The sequence below is a fragment of the Ictalurus furcatus genome, chromosome 14 (assembly GCF_023375685.1).
Source record: "Ictalurus furcatus strain D&B chromosome 14, Billie_1.0, whole genome shotgun sequence".
NCBI classification, from domain to species: domain Eukaryota; kingdom Metazoa; phylum Chordata; class Actinopteri; order Siluriformes; family Ictaluridae; genus Ictalurus; species Ictalurus furcatus.
Window position 1 is genome coordinate 22,550,816 of NC_071268.1, and position 21,946 is coordinate 22,572,761.

At 38.4% G+C, this 21,946-nt stretch overlaps 1 protein-coding gene across 1 annotated transcript; it reads left to right on the forward strand.

Moving 5' to 3' along the window:
• The first annotated feature begins 19,091 nt into the window (after window positions 1-19,091).
• avpr1aa (arginine vasopressin receptor 1Aa) lies at window positions 19,092-21,669 on the forward strand. Its single transcript, XM_053642321.1, has 2 exons — window positions 19,092-20,280; window positions 21,050-21,669. The coding sequence occupies exons 1-2, from the start codon at window positions 19,413-19,415 to the stop codon at window positions 21,322-21,324; spliced, it is 1,143 nt and encodes a 380-aa protein (XP_053498296.1). The 5' UTR covers window positions 19,092-19,412; the 3' UTR covers window positions 21,325-21,669.
• Window positions 21,670-21,946: the final 277 nt, after the last annotated feature.

The following is a 21,946-nucleotide window of genomic DNA, read 5'->3' on the forward strand; positions in this document are numbered from 1 at the left end:
TACTGTGTTAATTGGGTAGTACTGCAATTCTGTGCAATTCAATTCAGTCAAATGATTCTGCAGTAGTGTGCACCAGCTACCACACATAATGCAATTAAGCCCATTCACAGATTAGGACTTTAATAACCCTTTAATATACGGTTTAACCCTATAGATGATGATGATATACTGTATAAATTTAACTTGAAGCACTGCAGACCTAAGAGCTGGACCCTGTAACACATACTAACACAGAACATTCCCAGATCAGCACTATTGAAACCTAAATATAAACATCAATTATATCATTAAACAAACTCAACCAAAATATAATGTGAACACAAAAGGAAAAATTTAATCATAACATATCAGCCAAATATCTCATTACTGCCTGAGATACAAAGCAGAGATCAAATCTTAACCAGGCACGGCCTTTTTATCCAAAATCTCACCATGGAAAAAACAACCAGTACAATATAAATTTCTTGTATCTACAATTCAATATTTACTAGTTAAATGTCAAATAGAAGTTATCTACGATTACATTTCTCCTAGGACAATATTATTTCCAGATATCTTTAATCTACCCATGAAGGTGTGTAGAAGATGTGCAGAACATCAAATGGAGTCCTTTATGCAACAATATCACTACTTCCATTTCAAAGGGCTTCTTGAGTTATACACTCACTAAACACTTTATTAGGAACACTGTACCAATACTGGGTAGGACTTCACTTTGCTCCCAAAACAGTCTCAAAGCTTCATGGCATGAATTCCACAAGATGTTGGAAACATTCCTTTGAGATTCTGGTCCATGTTAATATGATTGCATCACAATTCCTGAAGATTTTTCAGGTGCACTTTTATGCTGTGACTCTCCAGTTCTACCGCATCCCAAAGGTGTTCTATTTGATTCAAATCTGGTGACTGGGAAGGCCACTGAAGAACACTGAACTCATTGTCATGTTCATGAAGCCAGTTTGAGATGACTTTTGCTTTGTGATATGGTGCATTATCATGCTGGAAGTAGCCATTGGAAGGTAAATTGTAGCCATGTAGGGCTGCACATGGTCAACAACAATTATCAAATAGGCTGTGGAATTCAAGTGATGATTGATTGGATTGGTATTAACAGGCCCAAAGTGTTCCAAGAAAACATTCCCCACACCATTATACCACCTCCACCACCCTGGACTGTTTACACAAATCAAGTTGGGTCAATTGATTTATGCTGTTGGTGCACCTGAGAAAATATGTCTCTTTTTCAGCATCCAAGTTGCTTTTCCATCACAGTACTTGAACAGCATTAATGGTCATTTGCATTAAGGTCAAGTTTAGGATCTCATCTCACTGAAGCATGGGATACTGAAGAATCACTGAACTTTCTTAGAGTCACCTTTAAAAAGACTAGATTCAAAAACACTGCAAGAAAATTGGCAGAAAATGACCTTAAAAAACTTTTCATAATATTTATATCTGATGTGTTAATATCCTACACACTTTTTTTATTACTATTTCAACACGTGTTAAATTATTCAATAAATGTGTTAAAAAAAGAAAAAAAAATTCACATGATTGACCAACACAACGTGTTAAATTATTGTCCCATCACTTTGCGAACTGCGCTGCTGACGTCATCATTCAAATATAAACTCACCTCAAAGTGAATGTTTGTTGCTTTGACTGTTTGATTGTGACAGCGGAGTCGGAGTCCTGAGGCGAGGAAACCAAATGACCACAGGTAAGTTAGTATTCAGAACTATTTAGCGTTAATGTTGCTGAAAATGCCTGGCCAAGTTTGTGATGTTTAGGCAGGGAGCTCTCGAAAATGTACTCATTGGAAAACAGTAACTCAGCAAGTGATAATTAACTTTACCTATCGTTACGGCTTCAAAAGTGAATATCATTTACTGCTTCCTCAGTGCTGGCGTTACACTACTAGTGTCACGTTTATGTTGGCTGTGAAATATAGACCGAGGTTATTCTATAATTCTCTGGGTCTACATCTTATCTGAGGCTCTGAGTTGTATTAAGCTAGCTGGATGCTGTCACCAATCACAGAAGGGATGAGTGATGCTAACCTAGATGCTTACTTGAGCTTACGCTTACTTGAGTAACGAACATTATTTTAGCATACAGCTTGCGGTAATGTTAGACAATCCCATTCCCTTTTTGAAAGTTAACGATAACCTAGCATTACAGTTATTCACCATGATGCAATACACAGAGTGGGTTAACATTACTTACATTTAGCAAGTGTTTTGGACAAGGCAAGCTGTAGTAATTAGCATTAGGAATATGGGTTTCTTCATGTATTCGGTGAATGTTAATGCTGGGTAATAGGTGCAGACAGTCAGTGGCTAACGGAACTTAGCTAGCTCAGTAATGTCGAGGCCAAAAGTTCTTCACAAGGTTAACGTGACAAAAAGAGAGCATGGGATTATAGTAGGTTGTAATGCTTTCCACTATCTCTGTAATGTTGGTTGACTTAATTAGGTTGTGAAAAAAAATTGGCAGTGAGGTACTAAAGGCAGGATAAATATTATAAGGATAAATATTCACAAATTAGCTAGATTTTCCTGATGAGTCTGCAGCACCATTTTGTTAATCAGGAGAGTGGTCACATTTCCAAAATTACACAATTTGGGATTCTGTAACGTAGTTTCTCAGTTAAAGCCCAAAGGCATTTGTTTATATTTTGTAGATAACAACTAACCAACACTCTTTTACAGCTTTTTAAATAGAAGGGAGTGGGACTCTTGTCGTCCCAGATGGCCGAGAGATTTGCAACAAGATGCATCAACTAGAAATATTACATCTGTCAAATGTTTTAATGATTTTAATAAAGGTCACCTGAATTTCATGCAATTGTTTGTGTATTTCATGAGCATTTTTAGTAGAATTTTAGCATGCAAACAAATAGTGTTTTAGGATAATTGTAGGGGAAAAAAGCATAAACAACACATCTGTTATTTTTGCGTTATTTTTTAATACATCTTTGTGTGGAAATGTACTAACACACAGTGTGTGGTAAATGTACTAACACACAGCATGTGTAAAAATGTACTAACACACAGCATGTGTAAAAATGTACTAACGCACTGATTGTGTTAAAATGAACACATGATGTGCTATTTATAACACATCTGTTTTAAAATCTGAGCGTAGTTCTTGATGATTTTTTTTTTTCTGCTTTGCTTTATAGATATTCTGGCCACCAGATGATGAATAATAATACCATCATGGAACTGAGCTACATGCCAAAGGAGTCACAGTGAGAAAGTGAATGACAGAAAGCAGTAAAGTAACACATAAGACAAGAAAATGTTCGATAAAGTAAAATCATGTCCCAGTGCATGATGTAGCAGTAATGTAATCTATAGCATTTGACAAACATTCCAATGGCATTTTGATAATGTCTATTATTGAAGATATAATATATATTAAAAAAGGGATTCTTGGGTAAAAACAAAAATGTTATCATCATAACGCTATATTGCCAAAGGTTTGTGGACACCTGATCATCACATCCATCCCTTTGCTGTTATAATAACCTCCACTCTTCTGGGAAGGCTTTCTACTAGATTTTGGAGTGTGGCTGTGGGGATTTGTGTTCATTCAGCCACAAGAGCATTAGTAATGTCAGGCCGTGATGTTGGGTGAGGTGGTCTTAAGCCAGTTTTAAGTGATGCAACATTCTGACTATACTGGAGTGATATTCCTTACACAGGGTGATTTATAGGTACTAGAGATTTGTAGGGTCATTGCAAACTGAAATGCTTTTTACTTAAAGGGTCCTGTAAAAGCAGTTGTTCTTAAAAGGAATACTTCATTCCTGAGACTCTTTGGACTCATTTTATACTTGATGGAAAAAATACACCATTAGCTTTGCAACTCACTTGCAAACACTCAAACTGAAGACTTAACATGAGCAGGATGCAAGTTATTTACCTTTTACATTAACTGTCAAATTCAACATCCCCAATTGTCATGTAAAAACCTTCTCTAAAACAATCTTTGACCCCTAACTATATGACGTGTAGCTATTATAATCTGTTTATGTCACTACCAATCAAACCGTGAAAGATGTGCAGCCCCCAAATAGGCAGTCTTGTATATAAGTGAATTTTTTGTGTTAAGCCCCTGCTATAATCACATGCTTCATAAAAACAAACCCTATTTCAGTGAAATTTACACTTCACCAGAATTAAGATTAATTTTACCGAAGAATGAATGATTTAATTAAAGTTATAACACTTTAAGGTGTAGACAGTGATGGTTTTCTGCAAACTCTTAAAATTGGTAGTGTATGTAAGGATTATTAAATAACTTTTGATTACATCAGCCATGAGAACTGCAGGGAAATCAATCCTATAAAGCTAAAAAAAATAAAATTCTTTACATTACTGATTACTGTGTGTCTTCACAGTGCCCGGAAGAACAGTGCTTTCAAAGTATTTTGAGTTTATAAGCATTTCATTTCATTATGAATACACCACAGGACACTCCAGGGTCAATGTGTCTTTAACATACACTTAAAGAAACCATATGTCATGCTACAGTGAGAGGCCCACAGACATATCATTACCCCTAACACAACTGAAAATCTCATTAATTCTACACACACTGGAAAATGCAAACAAATTCCATTGTGGTTCACTTATTATTCAAAGACTCTCTACTTGTTTGTGGTCTCTGGGCCTTCCTTCAGTATTCTGCTTTATTATATCATCCTTTTAAGTGAATTCTCCCACTCTGGCGTTTGATTTATTGCATTCTAACAATGTCACTTTAAATGGAAATGACCCTCGTAAAATTGCTTATTCAATAGCTTTGCATAAATCAGTAGATAACAGGGACCATGATATGCTTATCAACAAACACAGAGAAGAGTTGAGAGAGATGGCCTGTGTACACTGATTCCATTTTATATTTTGCATTGATTATGGGTGGGGTGAATGAGATATGCAGCACACAAGCTGTGCCATAAGCATCACAGGTACTGTAAGATGCAAACCATTGCAGGCAATTCCATTAAATACTTTTACTTACTTCCTTTAATTAGCACTGACATATAATACAAGCATAATATTACTTCATGTAGGACCTCTTGTTCAGCTAGTGTGATTCTGTAAATTTACAGAGGCAAACTACAACTCCAATTCCAAAAAAGTTGGGATAGTATGGAAAATGCTAATAAAAACAAAGAGGAGTGATTTGTAAATGTACTTTGACTTGCATTTAAACAAAGAGGAAATGGACCATCCAAGCTGTTATCAGCATCAGATCCAAAAGCCAGTGTCTGTCATGGTATGGAGGTGTGTCAGTGCCCATGGCATGGGTAACTTGCACATCTGTGAGGGAACCATTAATGCAGAAATATATGTACACATTTGGAACAACATATGCTGCCATCCAGAGCAGAACAGCGCCAGACCACATTCTTCCCGGATTACAAGCGCATGGTTGCGTAAGCAGAGAGTGCGGGTGCTAGCATGAAAATTCCGCTTGCTAAACTTAACCAACTGGTGTCTTCAGCGTCTAAACTCTTAATAAGTGTTATTAAAAGAAAAGGTGATGTTACACAGTGGTAAACAGTCGACTGTCCCAACTTTTTTGGAGTGTGTTGCAGTCATTAGATTTGAAATGAGTGTATATTTTCAAAAAGTAAAACATCAAATAATGTGTGTAATGTATGTTCAGTTTAGTAAAGGGTGAATTGAAAATTCAAATAACTTTTTGTTTGGGCTTTTTTTTTTTTTGCAGTTTCCTTACTGTCCCAACTTTTTCGGGATTGGGGTTGTATATTAACAACTAACTCACTGGGACTTTTACGGCAGACGCTCACATCACTTAACTCTAACAACATACTGATTTAAAAAGGTTGAAGATTAATGTTTTTTAAGCATTAACACTGTAGGAGACTCTACATGCCATGCTCTGAGGTATATCTGTTCCTTTAAGTTTTCCTGACGTGGAAAAGTTCTCTGAATGGTGGTCTTGCTACATCTCTGTGCATAGGGGCTCAATCCGCCTCCTCAAAGGCTTATCTATGGGGTACCTTTACAGGATATGTGTGCTGCAGCATGGTGGTCTACACCACACACATTCATTAGGTATTACAGTTTGTCCTTATTGGCCAGCTTGTATATGGTTCTTGGTGATAATATCTCTGCTGGACGGCACTCCCTGGGAGATTCCCATTCGCAGGGATCTATTATATCAAGCCAGAGGGCTGATTTATCACCCTCGGCCAGAACTATGGAAACTGTGAGTCTGGCCCCTGAGGGGCACCAGCTCATGTATTCCGTTCTCTCCACACTAGCACCGTCAGTGAGACTCAGTAAAATGCACAATGGCTACAGTCCTGGAGTTCTTACAGGAACATTTCTCAGCAAGGTTGGCTCCTTCTACAGTTATGGTCTATGTGGCTGCCATTTCGGCCAGCCACGCCCCTATTGATGAAGTCTCTGTGACAGGCCATATCCTCAGTTTGACGGAGTGGGTATACTCATTTCCACAGCGTGAAGCTCACGCAACGTTGCGTTCCCTTCTCAGGGAACAGGGTTGCATGTGTAACCCAGACATTTTTGGCAATAAACACCAGAGGTGGTTTTGGCGCACACAGCGGGGTAGCCATATGGAGAAGTACCTCATGCCCATGGTTAAATATGGTGGTGGCTCTTTAATGTTTTGGGGCTGTTCTTCTGCCAGAGGACCTGTACATTTTGTTAGGATACATGACATCAGGGACTATTAAGTATCAACAGATATTAAATGAAAACCTGACTACCAGAAAGCATAAGGTGAGTTCACATGACTTCACTCTATGTATGGGCTTCACTTTAGCAACTCTGTAGGGAGAAGTTATATCAGGTTCAGCAAGTTGACACAAAACTTGAGCAGCTGGCATAATCCACAGACATGTAACAGCAGTATTTTAATCCCTATTTTTTCTTTTGAAGATGATGGATAGAATGTAGAAAAACAGCAGCCATATAAATTATGGAGCGTAGACAGGAGTAAGTAAACAACGTTTGTCCTAAAGTTTGGGATCATACGGAATGAAAAATGAGTCTGATTAATTTATACAGTTATTTCTGGATAAACTACAGCTGGATAAACTTCAGCAATGCAGACTCAGGCTCACAAACACATTGAGGTCTGAAATATAGCTATGAAATCTATTTGCATATACTTTTGAATAAAGAATTTCTTTCGGTTACAGCAAATAATGATTGCTAATTATGCTACAAAAATACAGGTTTTTGGCTAATTTGACTCTTGTATACACTGATTGAAATAAAGTAAAACCAAAGACAAATGAGTTACAGTGTTGTCTCTGCACAAATTAGCTTATTAACCAATTACAGGTTCAGAGCAACTCTGTAAGTAAGGTGCCAGTTTGAGTTACAGATCACAGATAGAATTAAATTATTTGAACGTATAATTATTTGGACTTGTACCAGCACTGTTAAATTCTCGATTCTGATTGGCTGACAGACATTCTGAGGTGTGCAATTATTTTCGGTAAATGCACAGCTAAAGTAGTTCCAATCAGGTCTTGAACTCATTACAGTTCTATATCACTTTGCCAAGTTAACTGAACTATCGGAAAATAAATGATTGGCATAAAATGAAAGAAAAAAAAAAACCCCACACACCTGAGATCTCTCTCTCTCTCTTTCTCTCTCTCCCTCTCTCTCTCTCTCTCTCTCTCTCTCTCTCCACGACATGGACACATTACCACCTCGGGGTGTGCGTCATTTCTAATAATTCAAAGGCCCATCACCAATTATTCCTTACATATCCTGACCTCAATATCTATCAGACTTGGTATTGTATTTGCTCTGATAAATTTGGTTTTGCTGGAAGTCAGAGACTCTGATGTTTTATATATGTGAAATGAGAGAAGTAACAACCCGAACAATTCTAGAGTTTAAGCCTTGAAGGGCTCAGCCTCCACTGAGACTATATGATGTGCAACCAATGAAGAAATAGAAATACCTCTGTGACTGAATGCAAAAAAGAGCATTAAGTCACTTGTGTGCACATGTTTGTGTTGTGTACAACAAACACATGCTTGTACAGTATATGACATCTCTTTCTAAATCCAAAATTCTAAATATTATGCTATGTTATATGTTATAGTAGGTTAATAAACTATGTTAGATTTGGATTGACTCAATTACTGGTCCCCAAAACAAAAACAACACAAAGTTTGGCTTTTCATGGCCTCACTTTTGGCTTGATTAGCTCTTTTTTTGCTCTCTCTCTCTCTCTCTCTCTCTCTCTCTCTCTCTCTCTCACACACACACACACACACACACATACACACACACACACACACACACACACACACACTTTCTCTCTCAGGCTCTTTCTCTCACTCAAATTGTGGCTTCTCCATTCTGATCTCTCTCATTTTACTTGTTCCATCCCTTTGTTTTGACTACCTTTTCACGTTCTGGCTAAAGTAGTTCCACATGGTTTGATTCAAACCATGTGAGTAGCCTATAAATGGTCCCTGCATCATCATCCTCTTTCCCATTATCTTATTGTTGAGAACTTGAGGATATAGTTTGTTTATGCAACTGCTGGTGATAGTAATTCTAACTTTAGACTTACTACACATTTAGTTCATCTCCTTCATCACTTCATGAATACCGTGAGTATATTTCATGCTTCAGTGCTCTAGCTGTCGTGGAGTGGCTGACTGAGGAAACCAGGGGATTTATTGGATTGACCCAGAAGGGTAAAAATTGTTAACAGCTGTATGGCTTCCCAGTCCCAAGTCTTCCATAAAATGAAAGAAGACAAGCAGAAAAGTGAATTCTCGTATGCATTCTGGAGAATGGCAATGCCAAATTCCAAATCTCTAAGGATCACTGACTACAGCAAGACATGCAAATCACACAATACTACTGACCTTATAGGCACTGCAGAACGTATCACTCTATGTTACCCAGGATACTGACCAGGTAACATCTCTGAAATAACCAGAACATTAATTAACATTAAACAACCACAGCTGGCGGAACAGTAAAACAAATGGTCCTTTTTCTGTTTTCTTCTGGGTCAGATAAAAATTTGATCAAAAATATTGTAATTGAAGAAGGAATAGAAGAAAAGAAAAAAAGAAAGGAAATAGAAATATTATGTGAAGGGAAAAAAGAGTCTCGACAAAGAAAAGACACTGCTAAGCTGCTAAACCTTAATCTTATGTGTTAGATAATGGGCACAAGCTCAGCTCACCAACAGTGTGTTAGTAATGCTGGCAAAGGATTAACTCACTTCTGTGTTAGATAATGGGCACAAGCTCACCACCAGTGCATTAGTAATGCGCCTTCCCCTGATATAGTCCAAAGGGCTAATATGGGAGAATAGCAAAGCCAAAGGTCTAATGACACAAATGTAATCGCTGATGGATGCAACTGGGTGCAAGCATGGTGAACAAGACCATGGTCCAATACAACAAAACAACAACAGCACAGCAAAGAAATCATATCCAATACAGCAAAGCAATCATGGCCAAGGCAAATGCAAAGAACAGCCATACACTGAAACAGCCGAGCAGCAGTTGGTAGTCTCTGGCACTTCTAGACCCAATGCCAGCCTTTTCGCAACGATTCTGTAGCACAGGATCTTAAAATGGGCAGTCAAAGACAATTTCCCTTGGCTCAGTGGAAGACCCTCGGAACAATTTCCCTGACCTTTAATGGAATTTGGTCATGGAGCCAAATTTGTCCTACAAACTAGGAAACATGCCACATACCACATTGCATGTCAATGCCAAACCGTATTTGAGTTGGAGTTGAGTTTCCTCTGCTATCTCCTTATTCTCTCCACAAGGCCATTTTTTCCTCTCAGTGCAGTTCATCCCCCAGCTTTCGCATCCATTGCCATCCAAAGACTAGCAGGCCTCTACATTCCATTTTGTTCAAGTGTTATTTGTAATGTTGCAGAGGCCAAAAGAGATCCTGACTGATGAGGACACATCACTTATGTCACAAACACTACGCAAGTCAGACTTCATCCCAGGGCAGATCATTGCCATTTGTGTTGTGTGTAGAGACAAGTGCATTTCACCTGTGTATGACTATTTCGCCTGTGTATGACCTTATGCCTGTTTTTGACTTTGTTTATGCTCTGTCCCATTACGATTCACATAATACCATTTTATATATATATATATATATATATATATATATATATATATATATATATATATATATATATATATATGTAAAATATTTTGTTATTTAACACACTAATAGTCACCTTTGTAAATAGTGCACAGTTAAGAGTGGTTAGTAGGAAGTCGGCGCCATTTGTGTTGATTCATCTTTTCTCCTGTTTTTGGGTTAGCCAAGGAGTGAGGGAAGACGGTGTATTTTTGTTTTCTTTTCTTGTAGTTTAGTTAGTTTTCTTTGGTAAAGTTAGAGGGAATTTTTGTTTATAATTTTGGCCTGGTCGGCTTCTGAAGATTTAAACCACTGTGTATATAAAAGGTGCTCCGTTTGGAAAATAAAAAAAAAACAAATGCAATCTTGGTCTCGCCAACACTTTTTCTTTTTCTTTATTTATTTATTTTTTCTCCTTGTATGTTGCAGCCCGACCTAGACCGGGTTCGTAACAACAAGTTGTTGGGGATTAAACCAATTTGCACCAGAGTTTATCATCTGCAGACGAATGGGCTGGTAGAACGCTTTAATCAAATGCTTAAAAACATGATACGTAAGTTTGTTCACGATGATGCACAAAATTGGGATATGTAGTTAGAACCCATGTTATTTGCAGTACGAGAGGTCCCGCAAACCTCCACAGGGTTTTTCCCATTCAAATTATTGTATGGACGCAAGCCATTTGGCATGCTTGATGTCATTCGGGAAAATTGGGAGGAGGGAACTTCAAACAGTAAAAATGAAATTTAGTACGTTCTTTAGCTGAGAGCAAAACTCCACACCTTAAGCCACATAACACAGGAGAATTTGCTACAGGCTCAAGAACGTCAATCCCGGCTGTATAACAAGGGTGTTCTGCTACGAGAGTTCACGCCGGGAGATAAAGTGCTCATTTTGCTAACCACATCGAGCTCTAAATTACTTGTGAAGTGGCAAGGGCCCTTTGAGTTCACACGGCGAGTTGGGGATGTCGACTCTGAAGTAAGGCAAATGGATAGAGGCGTGGCGCGACAGGTTTACATCTTAACCTCCTAAAACCATGGAGGGAGATGGTTTCCATGGCTTTGGCGATGGTCGTTCCTGAGAAGGAGGAGCTAGGACCGGAGGTAAATCTAAAAACGGCACTTCAATCCCCCCGGTCCTGTATGGAGACCACCTCTCTCCATCCCAAATCATGGACATTACTAAATTACAGGCGGAATCTTCCAATGTGTTCTCGCCTCTCCCTGGTCACACGAATCTCATAGAGTACCAGATTGAGACAACCGCAAGGGTGGTGGTGTGCAGCCGCCCCATTGGCTGCCTGAACCCCCCAAAAAATGTAGTTCGAGACGAACTCTGACTTTGACTGGAGCAGCCCGGTGGTTTTGGTTCCCAAGACCAACGGGATGGTCCCGGTTTGTGTGGACTTTAGAAAAGTCAAAACTGACTGTCTCTAGTTACAGGGACTGGAGCCTTACGTTGAGCTGTACAACCAATCTGGCAATGATCTCTGTGAAATCATAACACATTTCCTATATGGTGAAAGTGCAACATCTCCAAAACATACAGCTAGTTCTTTGGGCATTTTCATATCATTTTAAGGGGATAAGTTTATTGACACTTCCTTTCACCATAATTTTACAGAGAGAGAGAGAGAGAGAGTGAGAGAGAGAGATAGAGAGAGGGAGAGAGAGGAAATTGGGGATAATGAAATACAATAATATTAGATTTTAATTCCCATGAACAACTAGTCTAATATTTTGCTGTCTGTGAGGATATTGTGGATAGCCTATGGCTTGTTAAAATGTAACATTTATGTCAACCCCATGTGGCTTAATGAACGTCAACAGTAATGTCTCTGCCAGTCACAAGATAAAGCTTACTATAATTTGGTGTTAAATCTCACAAGAGACTGCATCTCAGTGCACTGAATGCCTCAGTCTCCTAAACTTGATATTTTAACGAAATAAATCTAATTCTAAAAATGTCACTTATGCCAAATTGAATTACATTATCCAGAGTTCTGTTATACAATAACTGTAATGTCTTGTTATTGCATGAGTCACACTTTATGGATTAACAAGGTGAGTAATGCATAACATTGAAACAGAAGCCGCGGCTTATTTGTTCACTTTATTTGATTAATTACCCGATTGGAGGAAATTTGCATGGTTAGAGGATAAATTTGGAGGTTCACTGATGGAGCAGTTGTGACAACAACAAATTTCTAAAATTATATATAATCTAAAAACAGAAGTTGTTCCATCCATCCATCTTCTACCGCTTACTCCTTTTCAGGGTCACGGGGAACCTGGAGCCTATCCCAGGGAGCATCGGGCACAAGGCAGGGTACACCCTGGACAGGGTAGAACAGAAGTTGTTAAAGATCTTAAATAACCGTTAAATGTGCTATCATTTGCTTTACTAACAAAAAATGTTATAGTTTTTTTTTTGTTTGTTTGTTTTTTTTTGCTTGTATGTTTATATTTAGTTTTTTTTCTTCCATATTTCAGTAATTACTGAATAACTGGCTACTGGTTATGACCCCATTCTCCTCTGAGTAACACTGGATAATAATAAAATTTATAATAATAAATAGTTTTCTAGTCATACAACATACCAACAAACAATAATGAATGTGCTGATCATTTACATTCTACCCTATTTAATTTTGTTTTTGCTTACTTAAAGCCAAACTTGTGGGTCAAGCCACAAGACTGCTTGGACCATGCCCTAGATTCTCGTCTACGCCCAGTTTGCGCCCGTTTGTAGATCACCTGTCCCACGCTTGTTCTTGACTACATTGTTTATTGCTTATTGGTTTGAATTTGTCTGCCTGTCTCTTTAAATAAAGCTTCTAACTGCACTTGTAGCCGTCTCCATTCCTCATTACATGACAGATAGTACTTAAGAGTGAAAGGGTATGCACATGTTTGAACAGTTCTGAGCAATATTTCATGTTTTGGCTCAAAATTGCATTGTCAACTAAAAGAAATAGTCCAAAGTTCATTCGGTTCTGATCTCACTGACCAGCAGACAGTACAAGAGAAGTCCCATCAGCATATGATGTTTGTTTTATTGTAGTTTATTCTTTCTCAAAGGCCTAAGTTTAACTCACACACAGAACCACTTTTCCACCCATTAGACTATTTTCTCATGGAAAGAGATAAAAAAAAAAAATCCCTTCTGTGTACCCTACCAAAACAGTATTATAATGTCCCATTAGTTCTAGATGCATATAAAATGAGGCCACATTAACCAACACAGGCAAGTAACATCTATATCAGGAAAGTAAGAGACATTTTTGATCTGATCTGATCTAAAAACAGAGATTCCTAACTACAGTCCCTGAGTCCCTGCAGATTAAAATTTTCCCTGCTTCCTTAAACAATTTTTTTTATATATATCACCAACATAGCATGCTGTTCAGCACAGACTCACTCACATGTTTAGTGGAGGAGGTCTAGCACAACTTTTTTCTTTAGCTTTTTGTAAGAGCATTCACTGCTGCTGCAAATAAAACTAACAAAAGTAGCAGTTCATCTGATAAATTTTGATCACTGCCCAAATACCTGATTAAAAGCACCAATAGGATTTTGAAGAAATGGGAATTTACTATTTAAATTTAGAATATCCTTATAAATCATTATGGTTCATTCATACCACCAACTACAAGCAAGGATCACTATCTACTAATTTGCTACCAGCATATTAACCTGAAGTGTGTATTGTCTGTTTGCTTGTTTTCAGGGTAAAATTATAAACAGAACACATTGTGAAGATGGGAGAGTATACTGAAGATATTCATTCCATTTCAATGAATCGTCAGAAAAATGGTCTTGGCATTGGATGGATCGGAACTGCAACAAGAACTTTTATTTCTCCCCCAGTCTTCATGTCAGACAACGCGAGTGCTGGGAAACTGTGTTCTTTATGGTGTGTTGGGTTGTGTAATTCCTCTTGTAAATGTCATGGTTTTATAGTGTGAGTGGATCCTTTCTTCATAGAGCTCCATTTTTCAGCAGATACATTTTCCTTACTTCCAGAAGCAGTTCATATTGTTCTAGCAGTATAATGGTGGAAAACTCCTCTTTATTAGGTTTGCAACTTTAAAGATTTAACAGACTTTTGTGGCTAATTTAACACATCAAGTAACAAAGTTCAAAATCCTGGAGCAATAGAAGAACATTTAACACTTTTCCTGAAAAATCATGGTTTACAGTTAGGAATCAGTAATGTAAAGAGACATCATTGTGGAAAAATGACTTTATTATTTCATGTGTGACATGGTATCAAGATAGCACCAAAGGGGCACACCTCCTTCCAGCTATGCTAAGTATCTCTCTCGAGAAACTTTGTCGGCCTAAGGGCCCGTATCAGTATGATTTCTCTCATAATTTCCCAGGACTGCTTCTGATAACTTCAGATCAATCTTTCACTTACTTCTAGGACTAGGATTTACTCCTGTGCTTTGCATCATTGTCTTGCTGCATAATCCAGTTGCGCTTGAGTTTCAATTTACGGACTGAAGACCAGACATTCTCCTTTAGGATTTTCTGGTAGAGCAGAATTCATGTTTCCCTCAATTATTACAAGTTGCCCAGGCCCTGAAGCAGCAAAGCATCCCCACACCATCACACCTCCACCACCATGCTTGACCGTACCCATGATGTTCTTTTTGTGGAATTCAGTGATTAGTCAGCTGTAACAGGACCACTTCCTTCCAAAAAATTCCACTTTCGACTCATCAGTCCACAGAACATTCTCCCAATAGGCTTGAGGATAATCAAGGTGTGTTTTGGCAAAATTCAAATAAGATTTAATGTTCTTCTGGGTTAACAGTGGTTTTCACCTCACCACTCTTCTATGGATGCCATTTTTGCCCAGTGTCTTTCTGATAGTGGAGTCATGAACAGTGATCTTTATTGATGCAAGAGAGGCCTGTAAGTCCTTTGATGTTGTCCTTGGTTCTTTTGTGACTTCCTGGATGAGTCATTGTGCTGTTGGTGAAATTTTGGAAGGTCGGCCACTCCTGTGAAGGTTCACTACTGTGCTTTTTATTTGGAAATAACGGCTCTCACTGTGGTTCATTGGAGTCCCAGAGCCTTTGAAATAGCTTTGTAACCCTTCCCAGACTGATTCATTTCAATCACCTTCTTCCTCATCATTTCTGGAATTTTTTCAGCTTTGGCATAGTGTGTTACTGGGTAAGACCTTTTAACCGACTTCATGCTGTTGAAAAAGTTCTATTTAAGTGTTGATGTGATTGAACAGGGTTTGCAGTAATCAGGCCTGGTTGCGTCTAGTCCAGCTGAACCTCATTATGAATGCAGTTTCATAGATTTGGGGAATTAGTAACTACGGGGGCAAATACATTTTCACACAGGCCCAGTCGGTATTGGATAACTTTTTTTTGCTTCAATAAATAACATTATCATTTAAAAACTGTATTTTGTGTTTACTCAGGATGCCTTGGTTTTTCTAAGGATGTTTTATTTTAGATTTTGTTTTAATTTCTGAAACAATTGAGTATGAGATATACACAGAAACAGAAGAAATCCGGCAAATACTTTTTCACAGCACTGAAATTATGAACTGAGGATTATTTTTTCTTATGTATGGGTTACCTCTCTATCGGAGTGGGTCTTGTTTTTTGTACCATATGTATAAGTCTTTTCAAGTACAAAATGTCCCACATTTACTCCTGCTGTTTAACTTCCTCATATTGTTCTTTTGTGTCTATTGCTGATATAATCTTAAAGCAACTCAAGCTCTCTCTCTCCCTCTCTTTCCCTCTCCTTCTCTTTCTCGCCCTCTTTCTCACACACACACACACACACACACACACACACTCTCTCTCTCTCTCTCTCTCTCTCTCTTTCTCTCTCTGTCTCTCTCACACACACACACACTCTCTCTCTCTCTCTTTCTATCATGCCATCAACCAAAATGGACTGAGAAGCACAGCAATTAGTTATTTAGCATATTTAATAAAATGAATCAGAGAAGACATTCAGATCATTGAATATATTTGCATATTGCATGTTAGAAGTGCCTGGTTTATGTTGATGAGTTTGTATCACTGGATTCAATCCACTGTTACACAACAAACAAACAAAAAAATGTAGCAGAACTGCGAGCAGGTCAATTTAACCTAAATTAGGTTTTCCATCATACACATGAAATGAAGCAAGCAATGGAATAATTAATACCATTCATGCAATGTGACATCAAATGATTACAATTATTGATGATATTGATATAATAGAAAATTTGGCTATTTATTAACAGAATTTTTATGTATTGTTATGTTTGGTTAAAGAAGAGTATGGACGGAATCTCTCCATACTCTCCTTTGGGTGTAATGTCCGATATTGGTTTAGATTACATTGTTTCTTTTATGGTCATATATTTTATCCATCCATTTATACCACTTATCCTACAAAGTTACGTGGGGAGCTTGGCACATATCCCAGGGAACTCAGGGCACAAGGCGGGGGACACCCTAGTCGAGGTTGGGCACAATTGCACACACATTAACATACTATGGACAATCTGGAAATGCCAATCACAACGGATGGGAGAGGAAACCGAGGTCCCTGGAGGAAACCCCATAGGTATAGGGAGAACATTTAAACTCCGCAAACACAGGGCTGAGGTAGGATTTGAACCCCCAACCCCAGAGGTGAGAGATTAGCATACTAACCACTTAGCCACCATGCCTCCCATACAGTGGTGCTTGAAAGTTTGTGAAACCTTTAGAATTTTCTATATAGCTGCATGAATATTACCTAAAACATCATCGGATTTTCACACAAGTCCACACAATTAGATAAAGAGAACCAAATTAAACAAATGAGACAAAAATATTATACGTGGTCATTTATTTATTGAGGAAAATGATCCAATATTATATATCTGTGAGTGGTAAAAGTATGTGAACCTTTGCTTTCAGTATCTGGTGTGACCCTCTTGTGCAGTAATAAGTGAAACTAAACATTTCCGGTAATTGTTGATCAGTCCTGCACAACGTCTTGGAGGAATTCTAGCCTGTTCCTCAGTACAGTAAAGCTTCAACTCTGGGATGTTGGTGGGTTTCCTCACATGAACTGATTGTTTCAGGTCCTTCCACAACATTTCTATTTGATTTGTAGTGGAAAATCTCTCCAGCCTAAGTCAAAAAAACTTCCAGAGATGAGGGGTTATGGATGTCAAAAGAAATTTAACTTTATTCCATACAAATTAAGTGAGACCTCTGCAGACAGTCTGAATTCATGCAACATAACAGCATTTTCTCCACCATTAATTACTCCTGTCTATATGTTGCCTTAATGGTTTCTTAATGGTTCTCAGTGGTTACACTGAGGCCCCAAAGCCATAGTTCCCTTAGGTCCAAAAGCTCCATACTATGGAAATATCTCTCATAGTTTTTAATTATGCTTATACTCTATAGATTAAGGTCAGGACACTGACTTGGCCGTTCCAAAGCATTAACTTTATTCTTCTTTAGCCATTCTTTAATAGATGACATGTGCTTAGGTTCGTTGTCTTGCTCCATGATCCACTTTCTCTTGAAATTCAGATCATGGACAGATTTCCTGATATTTTCCTTTAGAATTAGCGTGTATTATTCAGAATTCATTGTTCCATCAATGATGGCAAGTCGTCCTGGCCCAGATGCAGCAAAACAGGCTTAAACCATGATACTACCACCACCATGTTTCACAGACGGGATAAGGTTCTTATGCTGGAATGCAGTGTTTTCCTTTCTCTTTTAGCAAACTGCAGACAGGCAGCAGTGTTCTTTTTGCAGTGCAGTGGCTTTCTCCTTGTAACCCTGCCATGCACAGCATTGTTGTTCAGTGTTCTCCAGATGGTGGACTCAGGAACATTAACATTAGTCAGTGTGAAAGAGGCCTTTAGTTGCATAGAAGTTATCCTGGGTTCCTTTGTGGGACTATTATCTTGCTCTTGGAATGATGTTGGTTTACCACTCCTGGAGAGGGTAACATTGGTCTTGAATTTCTTCCAATTGTACACAATTTGTCTGCCTGTGGATTGGTGGAGTCCAGATTCTTAGGGATGGTTTTGTGTGAAAATCTGATTACATTTGAGGTCATATTTATGCAGATATATAGAAAAATCTAATGTGTTCACAAATTTTCAAGAACCCCTGTGTATTTTATTTAGGGTTAACATGTATTACTAAGTCTCGTGATATAATAAAGGATAAAAGGATGCTTCAAGAATATATTATTTATTACGACAAAATGCTGTGGTGCATGGGATGTCATTCAATTGGAAACACATCCTCCTAACACACAGTCATAATTAACATTTCTTTTGTGATAACTTTAATCTATTCTATATGTATTCTAAATACTTAAAAAAAAAAATTAACTTATTTTAGAGAATGGATTCATCATTGAGAGATTATATAGCTACAATAGATCAAAAGGTTTTGCACAAACTTGTGGAGTCCATGTCAGCTCGAGTGAGCTCTGTCATTTACGCAAAAAATATACTAAGAAATTCTGAAATTCATATAAATATTTCTAAGAACCTCATTTTCACTCAAGTTGTTGCTGATAATGTAAATTGTAATGAAAATATTTGTGTTAATTTGAAAAAAATGCCAGATGCAATTTCACTAGTGGTCTCAAAGTTTTGGACCCCACTATACTTTCACGTGTAATTTTTAATAAAGGAATAAATAAACACAGTTACTAATAGGCCTGCTAACCCTGTATTTTTCCCCCTAACCCGTAGCTTGTTACATATTTTATGTTGCATGCACTATATGAGATTTTTGCCAAGTGAACCTTGTTGTACCTCAATACATTTAGTGCGAGTTTGAATTTGTAAATAATAATAATAATAATAATAATAATAATAATAATAATAATAATAATAAAGTATTTTGGGGTGTGGGCTTTGGCCGCCTGGGGAGGGGAGTGAGCTGTATGACTGACTGCAGATCTGAAATAGTGTGTGTTCTCACGGTATATGAAACGTGACGCAGTTATAGCTGCTCTGATCTGATTTACTCCACAGAAGAAGATAAAAACACAGAGGAGGAGAGAAACAGAAGGAGCCGAGCTCGTGCCCGTGCGCGCTGCGCTCTAAGAGAAGTGCGCGTTGGAGTGCACGTGGATGAAAGTACTGTAGCGCGCGCAACAGGAGCATGCCATAAAAATAACCAACTGCGCGTTTTTCCCTCTCAGAGCTGCCACTGTTCACACTCTGTTGGCTTAACCTGACACTCAAATGACCTCTTTCCTCCATGCATCAGCAATGAATATGTCAACCAACGAAAGCGACCCTTTTGGTCGGAACGAGGAGGTGGCCAAGCTTGAGATCACGGTGCTAAGCCTGACCTTCGTCGTAGCCGTCGCGGGCAATCTCAGCGTCCTGGCAGCAATGTGCAAGACGAAGAAGAAGCCGTCGCGCATGCACCTTTTTATGAAGCACCTGAGCCTGGCAGACCTGGTGGTGGCCTTTTTTCAAGTGTTGCCACAGCTCTGCTGGAAGATCACATTCCGCTTCTACGGGCCAGACTTCCTGTGCCGGATCGTGAAGCACCTCCAGGTGCTGGGTATGTTTGCGTCCACGTACATGATGGTGATGATGACGGTGGACCGCTACATTGCTATATGCCACCCGCTGAAGACCCTGCAGCAGCCCACACGTCGCTCCTACGTCATGATCGGCAGCACGTGGCTGGGCAGCCTTGCTCTCAGCAGCCCACAGTACTTTATCTTCTCGCTCAGCGAGATCCGCAATGGCTCCGAAGTCTACGACTGCTGGGGCCACTTCATCGAGCCATGGGGCATCCGCGCCTACATCACCTGGATCACAGTTGGCATCTTCCTCGTGCCTGTCATCGTGCTGATCATATGTTACAGCTTCATATGCTACAGCATCTGGAGGAATATCAGGTGCAAGACAAGGAATAGGGCGTGCAAAAACGGGCTGATAGGGAATAGCTCAGTGAGCAGTGTGACCACCATATCTAGAGCCAAACTTAGGACTGTCAAAATGACATTTGTCATCGTGCTGGCGTACATAGTGTGCTGGGCGCCGTTTTTCACCGTGCAGATGTGGTCGGTTTGGGATAAGAACTTCCACTGGGACGGTATGTAAATTTTTATGAAGGATTTAACTAGTAAATCTATCTGCAGTAAATCCAAGTGCAGCACCACAACCTTACTAAATCTGTAACATTGTTGTTAATAAGCTCTTTAACAAATGCTGATTTCTTTCAGTGATTCCAGCTGTTTAAGCTTTCACAATAGTTTCTACACTGTCTACACTGAGTTCATTTCATTCTTTCATTTGATTAGCTACAGACAACACTGCTAAAAAAAAAAAAGAAAAAAAAAGACATCTTTACAAGTGGAAATACCTTGAATATAGTCAAATTTATCCAGTAGTTCTTATTAAAAGACCACAATAAACCAAATATAAGATTACTAAACCTATTTCATGCCATTTGTACTCATTTCAAGCTTGAAATAGTCTCGTTCTATTGGCAGTTCATGTTAAATATTTATTTAGCAAAATTATTTTCCAGTAGAATAAGAAAACTACAAGCTTGAAATGAGTATTATGTCTAGAAATAGGTCTAATGCTTCTTATAATAAGAAATACTAGATAATTTTGACTATATTTAAGATATTTTCACTTGCTAAGATGACCTTTTTGCAGTGAAATCAAATGAAAAAACATGAAATAACAATTAACAAGAGTTAGTAATGTGTTTTATTTTTTTAAAATTATGGAATTGCGAATGACTACACTTAATGATTGCCTTATTATTACAGGCATTTTTGGTTGAATTGCTCTTCATATCTTGTGGTATAAAAATATGACTAAAGTTCTCCTATAATATGTTACACTACCAGATTCAGAGAACACAGCAGTGACTCTCTCAGCCTTGTTGGCGAGTTTGAACAGCTGCTGCAACCCCTGGATCTATATGATCTTCAGTGGTCACCTCCTTCAGGATTTCACACTCTGCTTCCCCTGTCATCGTAAAATACACGGCAATGACAAGAAAGAGGATTCAGACAGCAGCTTACAGAAGGCCACTGTACTCATCAAGATCCCGAATCGGAGCCCCGTATGTGGTTTAAAAGACCTCAAACATTCCTCTAAATCTACTCAGCTGGAGACGTGATGCTTTTAGAGACTTATGCAGTAAATCTCAAGCATAGAGAAAGCACAAGAGTCGCAATCATCAAGCACAAGATATTTCTGTGCCCATCAAATGAGCTGGTTTAAAATGTCTTTTGGCTCAAGTGAGCCTGTACTGCCATTCTCATGCCAGTACAAACACCTGAAACACAGAAATGAAATGACCTGAAGTTGAAATACACATTTCTTGCTTTTAAATACCTATAAAAATGTGCAGCAGTGGAAAACTGTGATGTAGTACTCAGTGTTCCTGGTCTTCTGAGAACTTGTTTTTTTAAACAAGATTACACACTGAGCTCCTGGGAATTTGGTTTCATAAATGATCATGTTTCAGTTGCTTATATTGAAAGCATGATTTGTATTGTTACATTTACCCGCTGCCCCTACATGCCCCCCATGATCCTTCCATGCAAAGAACACCACATTTCTATCTGTTACGATTAAATTTTGCTCACATTTACTCCAGTCCTCATATCCCATTTAGTCCTAATGCATTGTTTATTTTTAAGTTACCCAAATAATTACTCTAATGAACTTAACTCCTACAACCAAGTATCATATAGATGGTATTCTGAGATGCTAATTAATGCCATTTTATGACGAGA

Coding starts and splice junctions, on each gene's coding strand:
- avpr1aa (XM_053642321.1), top strand. CDS start 19,413: ATGACCTCTTTCCTCCATGCATCAGCAATGAATATGTCAACCAACGAA. Junction 20,281..21,049: donor TAAGAACTTCCACTGGGACG/GTATGTAAATTT, acceptor TTACACTACCAG/ATTCAGAGAACACAGCAGTG.